The sequence below is a fragment of the Rhinolophus ferrumequinum genome, chromosome 9 (genome assembly GCF_004115265.2).
Source record: "Rhinolophus ferrumequinum isolate MPI-CBG mRhiFer1 chromosome 9, mRhiFer1_v1.p, whole genome shotgun sequence".
Classification (NCBI taxonomy): Eukaryota; Metazoa; Chordata; class Mammalia; order Chiroptera; family Rhinolophidae; genus Rhinolophus; species Rhinolophus ferrumequinum.
This window is the reverse complement of record NC_046292.1, coordinates 12388385-12414000: the sequence shown is the minus strand read 5'-3', so window position 1 is coordinate 12414000 and position 25616 is coordinate 12388385. Positions and strand designations below refer to the sequence as shown.

The 25616-nt window shown below is 49.6% G+C and overlaps 1 protein-coding gene across 3 annotated transcripts in view; it reads right to left on the bottom strand.

The window, feature by feature from the left end:
* Positions 1–3723, bottom strand: part of PAX7 (paired box 7) — a 98370-nt gene extending 94647 nt beyond the window's left edge. The window contains exons 1-3 of one of the 3 annotated variants that reach the window (XM_033115021.1): positions 3551–3723; positions 797–1032; positions 107–236 (exon numbers count right to left, since the gene is read on the bottom strand). In XM_033115021.1, coding sequence (XP_032970912.1) covers positions 107–236; positions 797–1032; positions 3551–3635 — 451 coding nt within the window. In that variant the 5' untranslated portion in view covers positions 3636–3723. The remainder of the gene's footprint in view (positions 1–106; positions 237–796; positions 1033–3550) is intronic. The other 2 variants (XM_033115022.1, XM_033115023.1) reach the window with 2 other exon arrangements.
* Positions 3724–25616: the final 21893 nt, after the last annotated feature.

Below are 25616 nucleotides of genomic sequence, written 5' to 3'. Positions count from 1 at the left end.
AGTTCCCTGCCATTCACCATGTCCCCTCCTCCCCCACGCCCAGCCGCGCACACCTGGAGCCCTGGCCAGACTCGGGCAAGCGCTGCTGGCTCAGCTGCCTTCTCACCTGAGGGCACGGTGCTGCGGTCGCAGTGCCCATCCTTCAGCAGCCGGTCTCGGATCTCCCAGCTGAACATGCCAGGGTTTTCTCTTTTGTATTCCTCGATCTTTTTCTCCACATCCGGAGTAGCCACCTGCTTCAGAGGTGGAGGTGGGAGAGTAGGAGTGGAAAGATGGGGTGGAGGGAGGGAAATACTTTTAATATCAACCGCCCAAGAGCCCCAGGCCAAGCTGCTGGCTCTGGTCACCAAGCCCCCCGCCTCCTTCTGAGATGGGCTTTCCCCTTTCAAGAAACCTGTTCCTGTCTCGCAGGAAGGCAGCCGGTGTGGGTAGGGGGATAGGATAGTGATAGGTCATAAAATAGAAACCTAATTAGGACCCCCAGGATCTTCTTCCTCACTATTTCATGCAAGACTGAGGGAAGACTTCCCCTGGTCTGGGATGCTGATAGGGGATCAGGACAGTAGGTGCAGCCCCAGGAATAACTTATTCACCTCAAAGTCTTGGACAACCTGGACCTCAGTTATCCTCATCCCTGAAAAAGGCGACCCATGGGGGATATCGAGGTGAGGACACTCTCCCACTGTACTTTCCATAGGAAGCATATAGTCACGCTACTGGATGACACAGGATAGTAGTGAAAGGATCCCCCAGCCATGGGAAGGCTGACTGCCAGCTCTGCAGCAAAGACACTCACTCTGGGCTTGCTGCCACCGATGGCCCCAGGTCTGATGGACCCGGTCTCCTGGTAGCGGCAGAGAATCTTGGAAACACAGCCATGGGAGACACGCAGCTGGCGGGAGATGACACAGGGCCGAATGCCATGGTGGGCCATCTCCACTATCTTGTGGCGGATGTGGTTAGGCAGGGGCCGCCCATTGATGAAGACCCCACCAAGCTGATTGACCCGGCCTTGACCAAGCGGGGTGGACACTGGAGAAAGGAAGGGAGATGAAGGAGAGAAGCACACGGTGAGGATGGGGAAGAGACACTGCGTGCGTATACCCCTTGCCTCCAGTGTTTTATGAGCCCCAACAGCTCCAAGTTCCCCACATTCGGAGCTGCAGCAGTTCAGAGGCGAGGAAACACTGTCACGAAGCTGAGGGAGTCCTGCAGGATTGAGAGAAGGGTCACAGCTGGCTGCTAGAGTCTTCCCAGGTGCGTCATATCCCCGGTCCTGCCACACTCAGGGGAATGAGGACATACCAGGGGGATCTGAATACCTCTGAGAAAGAAAGGGAGAAAGATAGAGGCAGAGCCATGAGGCTCGTGGAAACTGGAGGCTCCGGGTCCAATGGCTTTCTGTCACCCAGGATGCAGCGTGGGCTGCAGGTCTGTCTGCCTCTTAAGAGAGGCCAGTACTGGATGAGCCCTACATGGTCAAGACTGATTGATTTTGTTGGGGACCAGAGGGGCTGGTTGATTACTACTATCCACAGCCCTGGCCTGGACAGCAGAACTGTTCGAGCCACAATTGAACAGCCCAGGCACAGCTGAGGGTCCCATAATGCTGTTGGCTGCTGGCTCTGGGGACACCTGGCTGTCCCTTGAGGGACTCCCCTTGCGTCCAACCCCTTTCAAAGTTCTAATTTCGTTTTGGGATGATTTTGCAACATGCTTCATTGTCAGCAGTCTCCTAAATCAAATACCTGCTTGGCCTCAGAAATCCATGAACTGTCCCTGCGGGCTCTGAGAGGCTGGTACACAGATGGGCCAGGGTCCCTGGGTGTGGGAGACTTTGGGAACCCGATAGACAGGCACCCCCGTGTGTGCTGGGGAGGGGACAGCCTTGGAAGCCTGATGCAAAGTCTACACAATTTGCTCACAGAAGGTTGGGGGACACCGGGTGCACTAATCCGGCCTCCATCCCCCCAATTTGAGCACTCGGCGGCTGCGGAGATCTGGCAGATTAGAACAATTTCACAGCCGCCGAGTGGAGGGAGCCGCCGGTATAATTGGAAGGGAGGAGGCGAGAAGAGGCTGCCGGCTGCTGAGCCGTTCCTATCACCTCCTCCCTTGCTCTCCCGGTCTCCCCACCTCTCTTTGTAAAAGTAGGTATCTGAAGCCACCCTCGGATTTAATCAGAAATCGTGCGTCGCCGAGTCAGAGTCACTCGGTCTCCGTGGCGGGATATGCCATTAGCACTCGAGAGCTCTCGAGCCCCCAACTTTATATTCAAGAGCCTCTTTAGCGACCGGCACTCGGCTCTCCTCAGTATTCTCCGTCATGTTGGGCAAATATTGTTCTAATCCGCTGCGCGTCCTCGGCCGCCTGTTTTACTTGCATTCGCTACAGGAGAGTGCTACGGCAAATCCCCGGGCGTGTGCGCTCTCCCGCCTGCGTGGCTGCTCGCGCGCACTTGATCACGGAGCCGCTCTCCTTGCCTCTGTCTAATTCAGGGACCCGCGCCGTCTCGCTGCCGGAGGGACCCTCCCTCCCCAGAGCGCAGGCTGCCTGCCCGCCCATCCCCTCCCTGCCTTCTCTCCCCCCGCCTCACGCACCAAGGGCTCGTACAAATCACAAGAAGAGTAATTAAAAAATAAAAGTCGCACCTATCTCGAACCACTTCTCTGTGACACCCTGGACGACCTAACCCCAGGAACTGAATGACCTCCCAGTTGACAGGTCGAAGACCTTCCATTAGTTTAAAACGAAAACAAGACAAAAACGCAGGAAAGGGTCTCGAAAGCGTGCTCCCAGCCCTTTGCCCAGCCGGGAACCCGTTCACCGCCCGTCCTCTCTCTTCACCCGGTACTGGGTATTTAGGGAGGACACATTACAAAATGAACACTTGCCCCTTCTCTGGACATTTCGGTGCCCTCTCGCCGTCTTGACGTTCTCTCCCGGGAGATTTTCAGAGTTCCAAACCCAAGCAAGAAGTTTTTTTGGGGGGAAATTCGTTACTATTTATTCTTTCATATTAGTTTGTTTCCACACCAAACAGCAGGAGTTTCTCTGAGTGTTGCTTTGAAAGAAGCGGATAGCCTTCCTCATTTAGACATGTAAAATATCACAGGTTGGTATTTCGAAATAAAAGAGACTGGAAAATCATCCTAGGTGAAAAGAACAATTCGAAACAAGAATAGAAAGCCCATAGCCGGGGAACGAAGAAAGCCGAGAAAGTATCTGGGAAAAAGTATCTGAAAGCAGTGAAATTCACTAGGACCTGAAATGTAGTAGGAGCCGAAATCTACGCGCAGTTCAGCGCTGCGGGTAAAGGCCAGAGCCCGAGACCCATGAAACTGAGGCCGCTGGGTCAGTGAAACCCATGCAAAACCCGACAAGTGCGGATCCTAGAAACTTCCTGGGTCCCGCGCGCGTACTTGGACCTAGAAGAGAAGGGTACCGCATGCGATCGCTGGCGCCGCCGCCACCCCCTGGGATGGCCGCCTCTCGGGGGACCTCGAGCTCCCGGCGGAGGAGTGAGGCGAGGCAAGCCTGGAGCTCTTACCTTCCAGAGGAAACCCAGTGCGGGGGTAGTTCTGCCCAGGCGCCGGCCGCATCATCCTCGGAACGGTGCCGGGAAGGGCCGCCATTCTCGCGCGCGCCGGGGACGAATCCGGAGTCGGCAAAAATCGCTTCCAGTCCGCTCCCTTCACCCCTGCTGCGATCTCTTTCTTTCTTCTTCTTTTTTTAACCTCTTCTCCCTCCCCTCCCCACTCTCTGCCTAACCCCCCCCCCCCCAACCCCGGCTGCAGTCTACGCTTCCAGAAGCTGGGGAGGGGGGTGCGGTGGGGGCGGAGGTTGGGAGGAGGGAAGGTGGCGACGAGGAAGTTCAAACAAACAAACACACCAACCCCAAGTCCGCTTCTGCCCGCTCCACTCGGCTAGAAGTTGTGCGGGCGGAGGCGCCGGGCAGACCCGGGAGGCGAGGCCGGGTGGTGGAGCCGAGCCCGGGGAACGCGGCCCGAGTTCAGGGCCCCCAGCCTGGGACTGGCGAGCGCTGCGCTCTCGCGCTCCGGGCCAAAGTTTCCCAGCCGAGAGGCTACGGAGTGGGTTCTGTTTCGTATTTATTTATATATTTATTCTCTCGCTTTCCCTCCCTCCCGACCCCCCTGCACTCCTCTCCACGCCTTTCTGCAGACAACACTCGCTACTCCCTTACACACTAGCTTTCACACCCCCGCCCTCCGAACGCTTGGGGAGGGAAGAAGGTGCCTCTCGGGTTTCGGGGCTTGAGGGGAGGCGACAGGAGGTGACGGGGAAAGCGAGGGGGCGAGTGATCCTCTGGGTAAGTTGTGCAAAAGTGCTCAACTGGAGTGCGAGGAGGAGAAGGAGGAGGAGGAGGCAGCGAACGAGATCTGATAGGTTCGGACTTTTCTTTTATTCATGAGGAGGGAAGGGGGCCAGGGCGGAAGGGAGCCGAGGACCAATAACGAAAAGAAATCGCCAACGAATATTTTTTTCTCTTTTAGTCCCGGCTCGACCTGGTTTTTGGGGGAGAATTTGAACTGCCCGTTAAAACAGAGGGAGCAGAGGCCGGGGGTTGGGGAAGCGGGGCAAGAGCAGGGGGCCAACTTTGTCCAAGTGTCTTCTTTTGACGAATGGGCCAGATCCGCGGAGTGCCCGGCCCCCTGTCGTCCACGGCCCCTCTCCGCGGTCGGGCTGCATGGGAACGTCTGCCTCCGGCTTGTGGTTCCTCTGGATTCCGGCCTTTTCTCTGGCCTCCCAGAGTCAGAGTCCGCTGTACTTCACATCTTCTCCCTCATCTCACTCACACACTAGAATTTTCGTTAGTGAGGCCCAGGGGGTAATGGCCGGGGGTGACTTCAAGGGAGCGATTTATGACTTTCTCTGAAATAATGTCTGAGCCCGTGTCCGGTTCTTGCCTGACCTCCCGCAGCTCTGAGAAGCCCAAAGTGGACCCTGCGGGAGTTCCAGTGCTTGGAAAACTGGGTCTGCCAAGTGTTAGGGACTTGTCTCTTCTTTCCTATCCTGCTCATCTCCAGCCGGTTTAAACCCGTCCTCCTCTTCGGGTTCCCAGGCCACATCCAGAACCCCTTTCCAGCAGATAGTCCAGTTCCCTGAGGCTGAATAGCAAGTGGGTGTCCAGGTCTGGGGGTACAAAAGGATGGCAGGTGGGAGCGGGTCAGGACGTGGTACCACTCTGAGCTTATCAATTCTGAGCTCCTCCGCTCAGAATTTGGAGGGGGCGATGCCCCGATTAAACAGTGGAGAGTTGCGGTGGGTTGATCAGAGGTCTGTAATACTGGGCTTTCCCGGACCAGAGTGACTAGACGCCCCTGCCTGGGACACTGAGTCCTAGGGGCAAAACGCCCTCCCAGCGGGGCAGGACGCCAAGACTGCAGGCCTTTTGTCTCCCCCGGGAAAGAGTGTCTCCACCCCAAAGCTGGAGGCAAAATACAATAAAATAAACGCAGCCCTTAAACTCGCCCCCAATCCTCCCAGCCCGCCCCCTGACTGCCCTCTCCCGATGCTGGGGTCAGCCACGTCTTGGCCTGGGGGCTCTCCTCAGGCTGGCCCCACTGTGCCCTCTCCCCTCCCCTTTTCCTCACCTGTGACCTTTGCCCTCTCAGCATGGGACACATTCCCTCCCCACCCTTCTCTCCCAGCGGGAGGGGCTCATCCAGTTCTTGGGGGGGAGGAACCCCTGGGAATGAGGGCCTATGGAAAATCTGTTACCCCCACCCCTCCAGTGGCCCCAGAATTGAGGAGGGGGAGGCCAAGTACCTTTGGAATTGAAAAGGGGGACACCAGGGTGCCTTGGCCAGACGAGGGTGCCATGCCAGGCTGCCAGTTATAGCGGTTTTGGGGCCCCTTTCTTCATTGGAGGTGTCACCCCACTATATCCAGTGCCCCCAGGAGAGATTGGGAAATGAAGTTTTAAGCCACAGTGTGTGTGCCTGGGGAAGATGGGTTAGACTTGAGTCTCCTTTACATCTCCTCTTGCTAGAGGGTCTGGCCTACCTTGACCTCCAGAGGTGGCTATATATTTCAAGTGCACGTACATTATGCAGATACACACATACAGATATATGTATATAATATACATACATATGTACATATACATTTCATTCATTCATTCCTCACCAATTTCCCTCCTGGTTTGGAAGAATGTAAGACACCTCTTCTTTGTGGGTGGAACGCCAGCATGTCTGTGTATGTCTAGGTGAAGGTGGGTTTGTGTGTAGGTCTGCTGCGGAGTGTGGTCCAGTCTGAGTGTTTCTAAGTGAGGGTCTGTGTCTGTGTTTTGGAATCTCTTCCATGTTGCCCAAGCATAGCTCCAAGCGCCATCGAGAAGGTGCAAGTACGTGTTTTGGTCAATCCCCCCTGGGCGAGAAAAGACTCGTTGGAGCGCATCTGGCCACGGATGCTGGAAGACTCCGTACCTCTTCTCGGACTTTGCAGACCGCGAGGCTCCCAAACCGAGTGGGGCGAGAGCACAGCCGGCCCCCTCAGTTCAGGGTCCACCAATTGGCTGCTACTGGGCACATTGGAACCGCAAGCGTCCCGCGCGGGAGCTACTTAACCCCTGGCAGGGTTCCTGACCTCTCTGACAGCAGACTCGGAGCGGTGGGTCCAGTCGCAAGGGAGACCCCGAGCAGGCTCCCCCAAAGCCCGCGCTGGCGACGCCAACCCTGCGTTTTCGCAGCTTGGGGATTCCGTGGGCTCCCGCGGGGCAGGCGGAGGGGGAGGAAGGGGGGTGTTTGTCGGAATGAGCGTGGCCGTTCTTGCCTGTTGGAGACCAATTTCACAAATGAGTTTTGCAACAATTAAGAAGTGTGGCGGGGTGAAATGGCGATTTCACATCCAGCAGAGGAAAGGGGGGTTCACCTGGGAACTGGGGCGGCTGCAACTGGAGGTGGGAGGGGGAAATCTTTCCCCTTCCTCTCAGTTCCCCTTGCTCACCTCCTTGCCCAAATCCACTCCCCCTAGAGACATTAATGAACACCTAAGATCTCCAATGGCCAAGGGGTCTCCCTCTGCATGTGGGTGTTGGGTTGGGCTTGGCCTGGCAAGGTTTCGTCTCAGCCCCTCACCCTAATCTGTCTCTCTTTCTGCTTCTTCCTTCCTCCCTCTCCTCTCTCTGTCTCTGTGTCTGTCAGTCTCTCTTCTCTCTTCTCTCTCTCTCTCTCTCTCTCTCTCACACACACACACACACACACACACTTTTCCTCTCTCTGTGCCTCCACAGCCTGTCTCATAGGCGCCTCCATCTCTCTTTTTGTCTCTCTCTCTCTTCCTTCCTTGCCTTTCTGTCTTCTCCCAGCGGTTTCCCTCTCTGAGTCTGTACATCTCGTCCACCACCTCCCCCATCTCCATGGTTTCCTGAGGTATGTACAGGGCCCCGTTGCTCTCTGGGCTGTAACTCAGATCTGAATCCCTGGGAGAGCCCTTTGGTCCCCAAGGGGTGGGGCAAAGACCTTCGAGAGGCCCCCCCCCACTTTGCATTTCCCTCGGGTGTCTCTCTTGAGGGGCTTCTCCAGGCCCAGCCCAACCGGATTCCAGTGCCCCCCCCCATCACTCCTGTCCTGGTGCTCTCTGATTGGATAACTGTCCCCTACCTCCACCTCTCCCTGTCTGGACTGAGTTCCCCCCCCCACGTGCTCCTTTTTAAAGGTAACAATGTGTTGTGTTTTTTTTGTTTTTGTTTTTTAAATTAAAGTTTATTGGGGTGACAATTGTTAGTAAAATTACATAGGTTTCAGGTGTACAATTCTGTATCACATCATCTATAAATCCCTTTGTGTGTTCACCACCCAGAGTCAGTTCTCCTTCCATCACCATATATTTGATCCCCTTTACCCTCATCTCCCACCCCCCACCCCCCTTACCCTCTGGTAACCACTAAACTATTGTCTGTGACTATGAGTTTTTGTTTCTTATTTGTTTGTCTTGTTCTTTTGTTAGGCAACAACAATTGTTAATGGGAATTCTTCCTCCCAAGTTCCCAAACTGAACCCTGCAAACTCAATTAAAACGGGACAGAAAGACGTAAGCCCAGGGATCAGGAGTAAGATCCCAGATTGACATCAACTCTAGAAGCTGGCCTTTCTCTGGTTACTTCCACCCCAGATGATGGTGAACGATGGAAAGTGTGAGACAACTTACAGCCACAACCAGGGCTCCTTTTCCCTGCCCCCACAGGCCCAGCAGTCCCTCCTGCCTGCCCAAGGAAGAGGACACTCTTTATTCCAGATCCCCGTGCAATGAGCACTTTTTTGAAAATGATTGCCCAATAAATCTTCCTTTAAAGGGTGATAAATCCACCTTGAAAACCCGGGGGTTTGATTTTGGCGGGGCCTTTTGCATTTTCAGAGGCTCAAGCCAACGAGATCGACAAATGGAATTATTCAGTCTTCAAATGTTTGATAATGAAAGAGGAAGGGGTGGGCGTGGGGGTGGGGAGAGAAATGGAATATCCATGAACAAAGGACCCTGTGGAGGTTCACTCCAGGTTCCGGATGCCAGAATTCCTCAGTGCTGCCTTTGAAGAGGCACCCTTGAAAAACAACACCTTTCCCCCACTTTCCCAATTTATTATGATTATTTTTCTCTTAAGAAGTAGCCCTCTTCCAAGAGTGACATTGAAATATCTGCCCAAACCTGAATACAAAGGCAAGGGAAACTGCAATGTTTTCTTGCTTGACATATTTCTTTTCCCCAGAAAAATAAAATAGTGTGCCTTGGATTCCAGTTCTCAAGGTAAAGAACAAGGACAGTAATAATAATCCAGCTTCTCCCAGGCCCACTGCTAAATGGGGTCTCCGTGAACCTCCTCCTTTCCTTCTTCCTGGCCCTGCTTCCTCCTCCCTCTCCTTCCTCCTTTTCCTTCTTTCTCCCTCTCTTCTTACTCCTTCTCATTTTCCCCTCTCCTTTTCCTTTCCCTCCCCCTCCACAGGCTGGTCCTGGGAGCCTCTGACCTCCTGAAGTTCTGGAAATAAACACCGTGAGGCTGAAGCTTAGATGGAGGCCCAGGAGATGCCAAGATTCCTTGCTTGCCCACCTTGCCACGGTGACCGACCGCTGAGGTACCTCCTCTTGACTTTCCTCTCTTGCTAACTGCTTTCCCACTGGCTTTCAGAAATACAGTCAAGGCCGGCTTTACAGTGTGTTCTCCAATATCTGGAAAAACTTTTCCTCTGCCTAGTAATCCCTCTTTCCTTTCCATTTCTGAGGTGGGAAAAATGCCCCCCCAATAGGAGAATGTCCCTACCATCTGATGCCAGTGTCATAAAGGGAATGCAGTGGGATGAAGGTGACTGTGTGTGTACTGGCATGTGCACGTAGGAATACGTGAGGCTGAGAGCACGTGTGCACCTGTGTGAGAGTATATGAGCATGTGAGTGTGCCTGTATACGTACACGTGCTCATATATGCACGTGTGCACACAGGATGCGTGTGCATACACACAGAAATGTGGAGGTGTGTGTGCAATGGGAATTCCTGTTTCCTGGAACCACTGGAAGTTTCCGCTCCAGCTCCCAGCTGCCTGAACAAAAGACCAAGTGTTGGATTGCACTTCTCCAAGTTCAATTTGCACTGAGTCCAGCGTTAATGGTTGTCGACTGTGCCCTTGGACAATTATCTTATCACAGCCAAGCATCTATAGAACCAGCAAAACATTTTCATTAAATAAATCGGGGGTGGGGGGTAGGGGGGTGGGGGGGGTAGCGGCGCCCAGCGCTGGCTGGCCTGGAGCTCTGGTTATACACAAACGAGTTCCAGGGAAGCCCACAAGCCCAGACTAACAACTTTCCCTCCAGACCCCCAGATTTTTTGGGGGTGAGGTGGGACAGGAATGAGAATGAAAAGATCAAACGTTGTCTGGTCCCCATCTCACATGGGCTTGTTGCTAAGGGGAAACTGATGGAATTGGGTACCTTTGGTCCCCAGGGCGCTTCCTTTTTCCTCTCCTTGGGAAACCCCCTTCCCTATCATGGCCCACTCAGTAGGGAAGGGTCTTTCCTCTTCTGGAAAGAAGTACTTGTTCTGTGTGGTCACTGCTGCAGCCAAAGTTCCCTAATAGATGCTCAATAAATATTCATTGGATGAATGAATGAATGAATGAATGACTCTGGCACAAGCAGGATATCTCGCCTTGGGAAAAGGCTGGGAGACCTGGGCTAGAATCTTGTGAGCCCAGCGATTTGGCATGATGTTGAACCTTTGCTGTGCTACATGTAGCGCATACACATATAATGAAAGATGCTCAAATGGAATGCAAAACACGGACAGTCTGGACTGTCTTAAGGAGCAGTGATAAGCTGGGTGAAAACATCTAGCCTAGTGCTTGGTCTGCAGGCAGCACTCAATGAATGTAGGCCCCCTTGCTTCCTGCTTCCTCTGAGTTGGGACCTTTCTGCATTCATTTCTGCAATTCTAAGACTAAAGAACACAAAGATGACTGAATTAAAAGCTAAGTTGAGGGGTGGCCGGTTAGCTCAGTTGGTTAGAGCGCAGTGCTCTTAACAACAAGGTTGCCGGTTCGATCCCCACATGGGCCACTGTGAGCTGCGCCCTCCACAACTAGATTGAAACAACTACTTGACTTGGAGCTCATGGGTCCTGGAAAAACACTCTTAAAATAAATAAAAGTTAAAAAAGAAAAGAGCTAAGTTGAATGATCATATTACTCTTTGACCTCGGGCACCAACATTGCTAACTAGCCTTTTTGAATGCCCACCCGGTGCCTGGCATCTAACAGCAAGACTGTTTAATCTCAATGCCACCTCACACAGTTGATACCAGCATCTCTGTTTTACAGAGGGGGAAAGTGAGACTCAGGGAGGTCCAAGGTCAAACTGAGACGGGTTCAAGGTCAAAGAATATGAGGTGGTAGGGAAGGGATTTTAACTTAGGCCTCCTTGAGTCTAGAGTCGGCCCTCTTTCTTGCTCCCATTTCTTTTCTTGTTGTCTCAGTTCCCCTTTTGTAAACCAGATGATTCCAGCACTGAGCACAGAGATGGTCACATAGCAGGGGCTCAAAAGGTGCCATTGATGGAATAAATGAAGCTGAAACATTCTAATGGCTGTCGGATGACAAGGGAGTCCACCGGTGGTGGGGCTGGGGAGCTGCAGGGCCAGAGAATACGAGAGCTGAGAGGGAGCCTTCTAGATGACCTTGTGCAAGGAGTTTCCAGCTCCTGGAGCCCACCTCCCTCCTAGGGGCTGTGGAGAAGCCAGAAGGGCTTTTGCCTGGTCAGAAAGTGTCTAGCCCAAGGGAGGAGGTGGCCAGTGTGGGGGGTGCCAGGTCTTCATTGAAATGTATAGGTGGAGGGAAAGCTGCACTGCATATTTGTCTAGGTGAATTAAAAGCACAATCCCCATTTCCCAGAGGGAGCAGTTGGTTCATATTTATACATTTAGTCTTACAGGTGTAAAATAGGTTTCCTTTATGCTTATATAATAATTTTTCATTTGAATTTCAAGGCTTTATTCCCTTCTTTGGATTCAAGTCTTCCACCTGAACCCGATTCTTTCCATAACCATTAATTCCTTCATCATAAAAATGAATTCCATCTAATTTTCTATAGTGGCAGTTACAGCAGATCAAAAAGTGCCTTTGCGAAGGGGCTCCCCTCCACCCCCTGTCTCCCCCCACCCCGCTTCTACCATTGTAATTTTCAGCTCGCCTGTCCGCCCCACTCCCACCAATGCTGAGTTTCAGAAACCAGGGCTTGGAGCAGAAAAACTTATTTCTCTTGCTTGGGAAGAGGTGTGTGTGTGTGTGTGTGTGTGTGTGTGTGTGTGTGTGTGTGTACACTATAGAAAATCTTCCTCAGTTTCAGGAAGACAACAACGACAGTAATAATAATAATAATAACAGTGGTGAGTCAGTACTTACGACGAGCCAGACACTTAGTAGGCACTTTACCTACATCGTATTGTTAAATTCTCATACATCCATGAAGTAGCTACAGGTATCTTCATATTACAGAGGAGAAGACAAAAGTCTAGAAATGTGAAATAAATTGCCCAGGGTCACACAGCCAGGAGGTGGCAGGACTCACAATTAAAAAAAATATTAGTAAATATTTCCCACAGACATTATAATAGAACGGGCACTTACAGACGCAGGGCACTTACAGGGCACACCCTTCCCTGCCTCATTTGCTTTCTTTTCTCCCACAAGAAACCACCATCACAAATTTGGTGTGTATTATTTCTATACATGCCGTAGTCGGCTACATGACGACCTCCAAAGGTATCAGGCCCTAATGTTTGGAACCTGTGAATGTTATCTGAAAATGTAAAAGGATCTTTGGAGATGGGACTAAGTTAAGCATCTTGCGATGGGGAGACTATCCTGGATTATCTGGGTGGGTTTGAAATGCCATCCCAGGTGTCATTATCAGAGAGAAGAAACGAACAATTTAACAAAGGAGGAGAAGGTGCTGTGACCGCGGATGCAGAGATTGGAGTGAGGTGGCCACACGAGTAAGCCAAGCAAGGCTGACCGTCACCAGGAGCTCGAAGAAGGAACAGATTGTCCCACAGAGCCTCCGGAGAGAGCACACCCTGTCACCTTGATTTTGGCCCAGTGATGGTGTGACTTAGGATTTCTGACCTCCAAAACTGTGAGAGAATACGTTTCTGTTGTTTTCAGTTACCGGGTTTGTAGTTTCTTATAGCAGCCACAGGAAACTAATACATATGCTTTTATAATTGTACTATTAAGTTGGTGCAAAAATGATTGCAGTTTAAAAGGTTAAAAAATATTAATAATGGCAAACACCACGAGTACTTTTGCACCAATCTAATACATATTTACATTAAAGTATATAGTATATATACTGTGGATATATATATATATATATATATATATATATATATATATAGTTGATGTACTGTGGGTTTCATTCGGAAACTTGCTTTTCTTGCCCAATGTAAGGTTTTTGAGGTTTATCTTTATTGACATGGGTAGTGTTGGTTTAAAGGCAAAAAGAAAAAGAATCTAACCTGCCACGCAGATGCAGTTGGGTCTTGAATGGCCTAATTTTGCCTCTGCAGAATATTCTTCTGGGTAGAAGTTGAGGTGCCTCTGGCTGCCAGGTTCTGAAAGGAGCCACACTTGCGCTCCCAGCACTCCCAGGTGTGGGGAGTCAGGAGAACACAGATTTGCCACACGTTGCGAAGGCTGGGCTCCATGGGGGAAGGTGTGGGGATCTGGTTTCCAGGGAACTCAGGCTTCCATATCTCTGAGACCTTGGAAAATCAAGGGTTCAAAGCCATGGAAGAGAAAGACACTCAAATGGAGACAAGTGTGTGTGTGTGTGTGTGTGTGTGCGTGCGCGTGTGTGCTTGGTGCTTGCCATGTGCGTACGTGTGCACATTAGTGTGAACTCCTTGAGATCACAGACACAGCCTGCCTTTCCCCTCAGGACCTGGAAAACAGTGACTAGTGGTTGAATGAAAGAATGAGTGGGATTGTGCAGGTGGGAAGGGATTGGTGATCTATCTTGTGACTGTAAGCATCTGGCTATGTATGATTGATACAAGCTGATATAAGTTGAAATAAATTGTAAGGTCGTGAGAGGATACATGGTCACGTTCCGTGAATTTGTCTAGAAGGTGCCACTGGAATCGTTGCTGAACACTTTGACAGTTTATAGCGTTTCCATGCCTGTGTTTTAAATCCTTGAGTCTCACCCCAATGGTGAGTGGTATAAAGCAGGCTATTATCCCCAGATGAAGGAAGATGGGCGCTAGGGTGGGGAAGTGGTTTTCCTGGTGTCACAGAGTAAGCAGCTGGCAAAGCTGGGGGTCAAAGGCAGGTGGGTCCAGTGAGTGGTGCTCTGCGATAGGACAGGCTGAAACCTGGTGAACAACATCTTAATTTTGGTTTCAGTCCTCACGAGCTGGGCTTCCTGGGGCAAGTTACTTCACCTCTCCGAAATTCCATTTGCTCATTTAAGAAATGAGCGCAGGAACACTTAGCTGTGGGTTATTGCTGGAGAGATAGCACGTGACCAGCAGCTGACACTTAGCAGGGCTCAGTCAGGAGCACTTTTTATCACTTATCCTCAATTGAGTATTATTTTCCCTATTGCAGTCCTGGGCTATAACCTACATTCCACCCAAAATTACAAGCAGCCAAACCAGTTGGCTGGCATCAACTGTTATCACCAGGAGGCTTGAGTTATCCCTTTTTGGGGGTCATTGGGGCGTGATGACCTGTGACCTATACAGTCAGCAGGGGTAGGAACCCAGCAGATTTGGGGTCATCTAGGACTTCTGGAAAGACCTGATTGACCACTTTCCAATCTGGGGTTTTTCATTATGTAGGAGGCAGTAAATCAAAGGGACTGCTCCAGGCTACCAACTTAAAAGGGCCCCAGGCTGATGGAACTTGGCAGGGAAGATGCTGATAGGGCAGGAAGCTGTGGCTCCTCTGGCTGGTTACCAAATGAATCTGAGGGCAACAAAATAACACACCAGGGGGGAAAAACCCCCAAAAATAAAATTGAGAAGTCAATGACAAACTGGAGAATATATTTTCAACATCTGTGTTGCAGAGGGTTAATGTCTGTACTATATAAAGAGCTCTTGCAAATCAATAAGGATGATGAACAACCCCCAAGCAAAGATATGGACAGGCAATTTACAAAAGATAGCTCTGAAAGCTAGAAGCATGTGAAAAATTGTCAGTCTTAGCAGGTACCTGAGAAAAGCAAATTAAAACAATGAGATACCATACTCACCCATCCAAGTGGCAGATGTGAGAAGGGAAATTATAGCCAGGGTTGCTGACATTTCTGGAAGATGGGACTCTCATATACTGTTTATGAAAAAGTAAATTGGAACTAGCTTTCTGAAGGGCAACTTGGAATGTATGTTTCAAAAGCTCTAAAATGCTTAAAACCAACCTTGCGATATCACTTTGTCCTTCTAGGAATTTATGTGCAAAGATATATATATGTTCATCACAATTTTTTTATAATAGGGAAAACTGAAAAAAACCTCTACCAAGAGGATATTGACAAATATATTATGAAACGTCCCTAGAATGGAATACTCTGGAACCATCACACAGATACATAATAAGAGGTAACACTTGTGTAATGTTTCTTTCTCTCCATGCTGGCAGTCATCCTAAATGCTTTACATACATTAGCTCACTTAATCGTCATGACAACTGTTGGAAGTAACTACTAGTATTATCATTTCCGTTGTATTGGTGGAAAACTGAGGCGTGGAGAGGTTGAGTAATTGGTCCACGGTCCGTTACTTAGAAAGTGGCACGAACCCATGTGAACCCAGATAGTTTGGCTCCAGAGTCTGTGTTCTTAACTGAACTATAGTCCCTAAGAATTTTTAATGACCTGGCAAAACGTTCATGAAAAAAGGTAGCTTCCAAAACAGCAGATCCTACTTAAAAAAAAAAAAAAAAAAAATAGAGCGAGAGAGAGAGAGAGAGAGAGAGAGAGAGAGAGAGAGGTGTAGCAAAAACCCCAGAAGAAGGTGTACCCAAATGATGAGTGATACTACTAAGACGTGAGATTATGGATGATATGTATTTTCTTCTTTTTCACCTCCAGCCATCTTCTAAACTTTTTATAATGACAATTCTAACTTTAAAAAAAATAAGGACATCCAAGTAGAAGTTATTACAATGGAAGGATACTGACCTGGGACTCATGTTTGTGCCTCAGACCCTAATTAGCCCCAACCCAGCACCAAGGCAAAGCAGTAAGACTCAGGGGTCCGTCCTCAGGTTCCTTCCTGTAGACTCTGCCATGTCTCCCTTCCTTTCCACTGAGTGGGGAGTGGGGAAGCACTGGTGGGATTTACCTCCGTCCAATAACAAAGAGAGCTGCAGAAACACGCATTCATGGGACGCCCACATACCAGTCCCAGGGAACAGCAGGACCGGGCCAGCACTCCTGGAGTTCATGGTAGAGGTCGGGTGCCAACCCTCTCTGCATGACTTTGAGTCCTGAGCTCATCTGCCACATTCTTCTGCTCCCAGATGAATAAAGTTGTCTTTTCACCCCTTTGTCTGAAACATCCAGGTAGCTTCGATGGCGTAAGATGCTGATTTTCCAAGTGTGCACCAGCCATTTTCAGCATCTCCTGGGGTGTATTAGACATGCAACTTCTCGGGCCCCATCGCAGACCTGCTGAATCAGAAACCCTGAGGGGAGGGGCAGCAATCTTTAATAAGCCTTCCCGCTGATTTCTGATACTCGATCAAGTGGGAGAGGCACTAAATTGGAGGGACCATCGTGCAGGTTTAGAGTATTTGAGGGTGAGAGGTATTTCTCATTTTCTACAACACCCCCAAAAGTGACTGGCTCCGCTAAACTCGTGGGTTTTTTATTTTTATATATTTTTTTAAGGAGGGCACAGCTCACAGTGACCCATGAGGGGATCAAACCACGCTCTTATCAACTGAGCTCACGGGCCACCCCGAAACTCATTTTTTTGAAACCCTGAAGACAGACTCTGGGAAATGAGTTCGTCGTCTCCATTCTCCACTGGCCTCCCCACTCTCAGAATGCTGCTGACAGCTGATTAATGGGGAATGACTCTCCAAAGATTTCTTTACATATATTAGGTTAGGAAAGGCTTTGAAACTTTTTGTCGCAATTGTGCTTGCAAAGATTTCCTTCATGGGCTCTCCTTGGGGATGGAGCAGTTGTATTTGCCGCCTTGCAATTTAGACAATGACCTCTATTCCTGTGCCACTCTGGGCAGTACTGGACTGGGAGCCAGGGGGCCTGGGTCCCCACTTAGGCTCCAGCACGGAGTCATTGTATGACCTTGGGCCAGTCACTTCCCCTGTGGACTCTGTACTTCTCTGTTTAATTATGGGCTCAGATGGTCCCTAAGCCTATATTCATCATTTCAAACCTGGAAATTTTCTTCTGTTATGAATTTCCAGAGCTGGGCATGTTGAGGAGGTTCATGGAGGTGTATTTCATATATTGATAAATTTTAGGGAAGAAATCCATGGAGTTGTAGGAGACCATGTGTGTGTGTGTGTGTTGTATGTGTGTGCGTGTGTGCACACGTGGGTGTCTGTGCCCTAAAGGCTGAAGTCCATAGAAAGGAAGATGCAGACGGATGCATATGAAAAGAGCAGATTTCCGTTTCCTTCATTCCCAGAAGGATATATTAACAAAAATGTGTTGACTGATACATTCGCAGAGGTTGCTGCAAAAGGCAAAGTATGTGCCATTCCAATGTACTCACTGGAAAGGCAAGTGTTTCCCGTGGACTCGTGGACTCTGATGGCTTTACAGTCAAGCCAGGAATCTGCATTAAAGCAGAGCTTCCTTTAAATGAAGGGAGTCCTTCAGAGGTAAAAATCTTTATTCTCCCTTTAAGTGTAAAGTAAATCCTAGAGGGCCGGCCGGTGGCTCAAGCAGTTGGAGCTCCGTGCTCCTAACTCCGAAGGCTGCTGGTTCGATTCCCACATGGGCCAGTGGGCTCTCAACCATAAGGTTGCCAGTTCAATTCCTCGACTCCCACAAGGGATGGTGGGCAGCGACCCCTGCAACTAAAATTGAACACGGCACCTTGAGTTGAGCTGCCGCTGAGCTCCCGGATGGCTCTATTGGTTGGAGCGTGTCCTCTCAACCACAAGGTTGCCGGTTCGACTCCCGCAAGGGATGGTGGGCTGCGCCCCCTGCAACTAGCAACAGCAACTAAACCTGGAGCTGAGCTGTGCCCTCCACAACTAAGACTGAAAGGACAACTGGAAGCTGAATGGCACCCTCCACAACTAAAATTGAAACGACAACTTGACTTGGAAAAAAGTCTTAGAAGTACACACTGTTCCCCAATAAAGTCCTGTTCCCCTTCCCCAATAAAATCTTTAAAAAAAAAAAAAAAAAAAGTAAATCCTAGAGGGTTGGGGTGGGAGGCAGTGGAGAGATCCACCTGAGCCAAGCCTTCTACTTTGTGTGTCAAGATTTGGATCCCCTGAAACCTGGGGTGGGAGTGCAGGGGTCTAGAGGGCTGAGCCAGTTGCCCTCTGGGGTAGGAGTGCAGGGGTGTGTGGGGCGGAGCCAGTTGCCTCCCACTGCACGTGGTCTTGTCTGTTTATCCCAAATGCCATGATGTATAAGAGGTCGGGAAGTGAGCACCTATACTTTCTCAGTGGGCCACATCCCTGGTCTGCAAGGAAAAGAGCGTCTTGCTTTGTCTCTTTCAGCTGAGTAATGTCCTCTGACCTACGGCTGAGTCACGATGTACACCAGTCCACAGCTGGCCGCCGTTCACTGCTCCCACATTCTGGCCGCCGTTCACTGCTCCCACATTCTCTGCCTAGTAAAGGGACACTCAGGGTCGCAACGGTTCTAGGCCCAGGACATTGCTGCCCAGCGATACGCTGGAGCCAGGATCATGATTTCCAGTGCCTGAATCTGCCCAAGGCAAACAGTCAGTTTACAATCCATTCCCCCGGTCTGATACAGAGCTATAGCGCTAATAATTCCCGAGCCATAGAGGTAGTAATCTTAACTTTCCACACGTCTGACACTGTGGACTTCAGATCCCTTGACTCTCCAGCTGTGTGTTGTTGGGTGACTCAACTTACCTTTCTGTGCCTTCATCTCTTCATCTGTAGAAGGGGATAATAACAATGCCTACCTCTTAGGGAACTGATGGAAGATTAAACGAGGTAATATATGAAAAGCACTTAGCATAGTGGCTGACACTGAGTAATTGCACAATAAACGTTTGTTATTACAGATTCTCCAAAAATATTTACTGAACCAGATGGGACAACGTGGACATAAAAATGAGAAACAATTCAAAGGAGCTTGGGCCCTGCAGCCAGGGATCTGGGTTCAAATCCTGCCATTTTCCAGCTGTGTGACTTTGACTGGAGTCTTGACCTCTTTGAGTCTCTGTCTCCTCGGTAGAGTTGCATCTGCCTCAGAGGGTTGTTCAGTTAGGCGAATAATCAGACCAGAGGGTCCTAAATGCCGGCACAAAATCCCAGGCAGGACCAGGGCCTTGAGGACTCGCTCATTTGAATCTCACTGGAACAACCATCTCTTTTCTGGTGAGTGATTCAAATGATATGTCCAAGGACACATGACCAGTTAAGTGGCAGAAGCGACAGGGCAGAGCATTAGAGAGAAGACATGGGAGAGAAGTGCCTACACTTAAGTCTAAAAGGTCGCTCCTGACTGTCTCTGAGACAAATCCATCTTGGGTGGAACCAGGCAGCGGAGAGAGGGGAGGGCTGTCTTTCAGAGGGAGGCTGTGTGTCTCCAAAAGCCCCATTGCCTCTCGAGGGCTGGCTTTCTCCACTGCTGTCCACCGAGGCGGCATCTTTGGGAGGTGGGCAGACGCAGCACGCAGCAGGACAAGCTTCTCTGCCTGTGATCTGAACTTCCCCCACCGCAGTGACAGGCATAGAGCAAAGAAGCATTTAGGCCATTTGCAAGCTGGAAGCCATTTCAAAGGGAAGGCTGGTCCTTGATATATTCCCTGAAAATATTTGAAAGAAAAAAGTTTGTGGTTTATCAAAGCAACACTGACTCTTTGGAAAGTATGTAGAACAAAATAAGGACTGCCTGCCACGGAGTCATTCCTTGCATTTTCATGTATTTGCTGCCAGTATTTTCCTCGTCCCTACATTTGCAATGACACGATGGGCTCAAGGGCCATTTTACTCAAATCTATACAAATATAGACCTTCAGGTCCTTAGTTTTTGTTTGTTTGTTTGCAGACAGTATGTGCAATGGCTACATAATATTCCATTGTATGGGTGGAGTAGAGTTTCATGAGCCATTCCCAACTGAGACTTCTGTAGTTTCCTTCCCCTTCGCCAGGATAAATGATGCTTTGATGAGCCCTCCAGCACACGTTTTATGTAAAAACCTCCTCTCTCGGCCCCAGGGAAGAGTGAAGCCCACTAGGCATTATTTTCCTATAGCTTGGAGTGGGACCAAAGCTCACTTTGGCTCCAAATGCCTGAGGCCAGATCCTTCCAAGTAAGGACGTTCCCTCTTCTGTTAATTGGGCAATCTGCAAACCTGGGCTTGAATAAAAATATTATTTTTTCCCAGTCATTCTCAAATTGCTTATTCTCCAAGTGAACGTACCCAGTCCAAGCGAGGGAAAAGAAAACAAAACTCCAAACTTCGAACCAGCTGTGCAGTGTCGTGTAGACAAAATAAGCCTTTGACAGACTGATCGCATCAGCTCTTTGGACCTGTTGATTTTTACTACCGTCAGGGAGACGTCAGCTGTTCCAGTGGTTTGGGCCTTTGTTTCTTTCTTTCTTTCTTCTTCTTCTTCTGGTTGGTTTGTTGTACAAACAGTATCCTAATATTAGAGAGATGGAATGAAAAGAAAGACAAAGCTGCTCACATACTCTGGGCCCAGAGGAACCCTTTTTTTCCATTCTTTCTTTCTTTCTTTCTTTCTTTCTTTCTTTCTTTCTTTCTTTCTTTCTTTCTTTCTTTCTTTCTTTCTTTCTTTCTTCCTTCCTTCCTTCCTTCCTTCCTTCCTTCCTTCCTTCCTTCCTTCCTTCCTTCCTTCTTTTCTTCCTTCCTTCTTTTCTTCCTTCCTTTCTTCCTTTGTCCCTTCCTTCCTCTCTCCCTCCCTCCCTTCCTTTCTTTCACTTTTTTACATTTTAAAAACTTTGTGGTAAAATACATATACATAAAACATACCGTGTTTTAACCATTTTAAACTGTACAAAACAGTGGTCTTTAGTACCTTCCCAGTGTTGTGCAGCCATCACGACTCTTAGCTCTGGAACATGTTCACCACGCCAAAAGGAAACCACGAACCCATAGCAGTCAGTCCCTATTCCTCCCCCGAGCCCAACCCCAAGCAACCACGAATTTCCTCTCTGTCTCTATAGATTTGCTTATTCTGAATCTTTCCTATAAATGGAATCATACACTACGTGCCCTTTCGTCTCTGGCTCCCCCCAGCCAGCATATCGCTTTCCTGGTTTATCCACGTTGTAGCATGAATCAGGACTCCATCCCTTTTTAGAGCTGGATGATATTCCATTGTGTGGATAGACAGACTTGCTTCCGACATTTGGAGTCTGGTGTTCCCATCAGGCAGTGGTGGGGTGAACGGGAGGGAGGTTTTGTGATGAGAAAGCTGCCGGGAAAACGGGCAGACAGCATCCCAAGTGTCAATCATCTGGGTCACTTGGCCACAGAATTAACTAGATCAGCTTTTGGATGAGGACATCTAAGTGGGTCATCCAGGCTGCTTGGGGATTCTGGGTTTCCTCATCTTTAAAAAAGGAAATGGTGTCATTTCTGAAAAGGTTGCTGTCAGTATGAATTGGTTAATTCAGAGAATGAATTGAATTGTTACTATTCCCTGTCTAACCAAATCGATGTGATTTATTTCATCCTCAACATTTCATTTAGCTCGTGAGCAAGTCCCCGCTTCACTATTTACTCACATGGTCACCTGGCCGGCGGAGCCCGTTTCCTCAGGTGCTCGTTTTTTTATGACCGGTGAGAGGAAGAAATAAGTTATAAATGAAACTTCAAACCATACAAAATTTTAAAAGTCACTTACAAAATAACAGAGGTTAGGTTTTGTTCGGTTTATATGCCCTCTTCTCCCTATGACAATAAAACATGATTAAAATGAGACAAACATCCTATAGGCTTATTGAAGGAAGGTTTAAAAAAGATATATAAAGTCATTGATTACGGGAGTGGGGGAAGGTGTTGAATTAGAAACTTAGGCTGAGAGAAGGTGTAATAGTTGACTATCAAACTTTGCTCTGAGCTTCCTAGTAGCCAAGGCAAAAGGGAAAGCAAGTGTGTTTAATCAATGTGATAGGTGGTCTCTCAACTTAGGTATCATTGACAGATTAGGCTGGATAATTCTTTCTTGTGAGGGCGTCCTATGCACTGTAAGATGTTTAGCAACCTCCCTAGCCTTTGTCCACTAGATACCAGAACACCTCCCCCTCTTCCCCTGCTCAGTTGGGACCAATCAAAAATGTCTCCGGACATTACCAACTGTCCTCTGGGGATGATAACTGCCCCGGCTGGAAACTGATGATCTAATGAAAGGAGGCAAACCTTGATGTGGGGTCTTCAGATAAAGGACTGACAATGTGACCACGAGCGCCTTCAGGATCAGGCCTCAAAATCCACAGGTAACTTTTCAGCCTGTGCTGTTTCCAGCTGGTGAAGACGTCAGGAGGAAGCTGGGGACTTCCTCCTTGGTGCTAATCTCCTGACATATCTCTTCCTCCCTGTGACCATTTCCTTGGTGAAGCATGTGAGTCAGGTGTTGGCTAAACAGCTCGTTTGCACCTCTCAGACTTTATCTCATGGACTCCTTAGATCATGTCCTTTCTTATCATTATCATCCCCATTTTACAGATGATAAGACTAAGCTTTACAGAAGTTAAGCTTCCCACCAAATGCCACACTCTCAGTGGCAAAAGGGGCATTTGCCCCAGGGTCCCTGTATATTTTACCCTCTAGTCAGTAGCGGCCAAACATCCCAGTAAGCATGAGACAGTCCCTACGACACAGAATTATCCATCCAAGGTGTGAGTGGTGCTGAGGCCAAAAGCTCCAAGAGCCCCAGCCCCAGATGGTGGTCCAGTAGGAGGAGGGATGAGCCTTGTAGGATGGGACGCAGTTCTGGAGAAGGAGGAGGGAAGAGGGTGAGTGTGACATAGGGAAGGTGCCTCCGGTGACAACTTGGAGGCCTTCTCTATCCCTTGTCCACTGCTTGCAATAAAGGCTCGGACTGAGATTTGTCCATATTTCCTCTAACGTCTACACGGCATGAGAGAGTGCCGCGGTAGCACACATAGGGTCTGCTCCACAAGTCTTTAAGATTCTGGACACATTTCTTTCTTTATTTTTAGCTGATGAGGAAAAGTTGGAAGATAAGTGTATAATTCTGGACCTGCAGAACCATCCGTGATGGTTTTACCACGAGTCACGGGAGGGATTTGGGGTCAGGCAGGGTGGGGGACAGCCAGGCACCGCCTGGTGCCAAGGCTCATTGCACCTTCCAGGGCCCCTGCACTGGCTGCTCTTCTGCTTCCTCCTTCCGCCCAATGGGAACAATAATAGTACCAGCCTTTGGTGTTGTTGGGAGGATTCAAGAAGATGATATACCTGACAGTACGGTGCAAACCGCCAGTCAGCTCTCACCACGTGCTTACTCCTGTCATCATTGTTGTTATTTTTATTACTTGTTAAAGTCGGGACTATCCCTAGATGCAATCTAGTCCAACCCCTTGGTTGACAGATGGGGAAAAGGGCAGCCCAGAGAGCAACTGCCCTGCGACCTCACCTAGTAAATGAGGGGAGAAGCTGGGCTCTGCTCCCAGCATGCTGCTTGCTCTGGGCGCGTCCTGGACAGAGCAGGAATTTCCACCTGAGGTTGGAGACACCTTCTCCAGCCTTTCCTTCCCTGAACCAATTTGTAATTAATGGCTTGTAGCCACGTTTCTCCAGTCTCTGTGGCAGACCTGTAAAACCTGTATGAGGAGCTCCTGTGGGCAGGGCAGCTGGCTGGATGGCCAGCCTCTCTGTTCTGGCCCCTTTGTCTCTTTGCATCTGCGGGAGAGGGAGGATGGGTCACTTCCTCATCCTGGTCCCCCCAGCCCTTTCCTGCTGGCCAGTAACCCACACTTGTCTAGGCTGTAATTTGTGGCTGGTGCTGAAGCCATTCTGGGGTGTGGTGCCCTCTGGGCGAGTGGGAAGACACCGAGTGGCAGGGGGTCCCAGCGGCCATCTGAAAAGTTCAGGAGGTGCTGGGGGACAGCAGCTGAAATGAAGGAGGATGGAGGTGGGTGCCGAGCCCAGCCAGGGCGCCTCCCCACTCTCTCCCGGAGGCCCTCTGGGCAATGCCACTGCAGCCAGAGTTCCGGGAGTTGGGGCGTCTCTGCCATAGCTGCTGACTTTGGCAAAAAAGAAATCCTCCTACTTAATACACTCTCCTTCCACACAGACGTGGGCTGTGGAAAGGGAAGACAATCTTGTTACTAATGCACCATAAAGTACAATAAATATTCTGCTGACAGATTCCGAACCCAGGAAACAATTCCAAAACCCCAAAAAAATAAAAATAATAAAGAAAAAGAACCCAAATCTTCCCCAAGCCTCTTTCTCCTTTGGTAAAAGTTTGTTAATGGGAAATTAAAAATGTAATTGATGGGAAGAGAAGTCACGCTCTCTCTCTTCCACCGGAACCTCCCTTTTGGGTCAAGGGCTTCCTCTTCTGCTGAGAACTCAGCTCCGATTTTACCACTTGGAGATCAGAGCACCTGGCAAGTGGGTCAGGACGCTGCGCCCTTGTCCAGGGCCCTCCTGACGGAGTGAGGCCTCCACAGAGCCAGCCAAAGAATATCTCCCAATACCCCCTCCCTGCACCCCACAAGCCCACCTGGCTTCGAAACCCACTCCATTTTCTCATTAAATCCGAGAGTCATATGAAGAGAATGACCTGGCTACTTCAATTAATTTTTTTTTTCCTTTCAAATCATAAGGTTCCATTTCCTTCGGAGGAAGTCGTGTCTTGCAGGAGGGAGGTGGGGTTTCAAACGTAGGGCTGCATTTGAATGTTTGGTCTTGATAGCAGATAGGGACCAGCATGGAAAATCATCTTTATCACCCCAATATGGAAGGTAAAGCGTGTGGCCTTGGCTGGCATACCAAACGGCCTGCGAGCCCTTATCATAATCCTAGGGGCCGGCCCCCCCACTCTGTCACCTCTGCTATTCCAGGCAAGTGTCAGCTGTCTTCCCTGCTGTAGGGAGCCAGATAGCACTGAGCTGGGCCGGCGCAGCGGGCATAATAAGAAGTGGAAATTGCTCCCAAGGAAAGTTCCCAAGGAATTAACTTCTGATGGGTGGAGGAGGCAGTGTGGGGGGTGGGAGAGCAGGAGGAGGACGATGAGGTGCTGGGTGCAGACAAGAAGAATGCTGGCTGTATCCGGGAAAGGAGGGGAGGCCTTGGATGTATCCAGAAGGGACGTGTTTCTCCGAGTGGGAAAGACAGGTGGGCCAGCATTGCCCTTTGGGACCCTAGACATGCCTGGTTGCCCAAGGGAGGGGATCTGAGTTCTCCCTCCGGGGGCCAATTGTGCTGGACAGGGCTGCCTGCCTGTCCCAGAAGTCATGTGGCTTTGGGTCGGAAGGAGCTTTGACCTTTGTTGATTGCCCCTTCTCTGTGCAGCTTCTACCCCTGTCGCAGCCTCTCTTGGGTTGTTTGAGTGTAAGCTTCCCACCCCTGTGCCAAGGGCTCTACAAATCACTGTCTTCCACCCTTTATGGATAAATATTTGTTGAGCATTTGCTACGTGCCTGATGCCATTCCAGGCCCTTTGTGCCCAGCAGGGAATAGGAGGGGCCAGATGAGCTTGCAAAGTCAATGCAAGCTGAAATAAATACCTCCTGGACATAAATGCATGAAAAGACAAACCAAGAGAGGGAAGTGCCACAAAGAATATGAAACCAGGTGGTGCCATGGACGGGGGAGCGGCCATATTTTACTTATGAGACCTTGGGCAAATCTCTTCTCCCCATGCCTCAGATTCTCCAGCTGTAAAATGGGGATGAAAACACCATGTTTCCCAG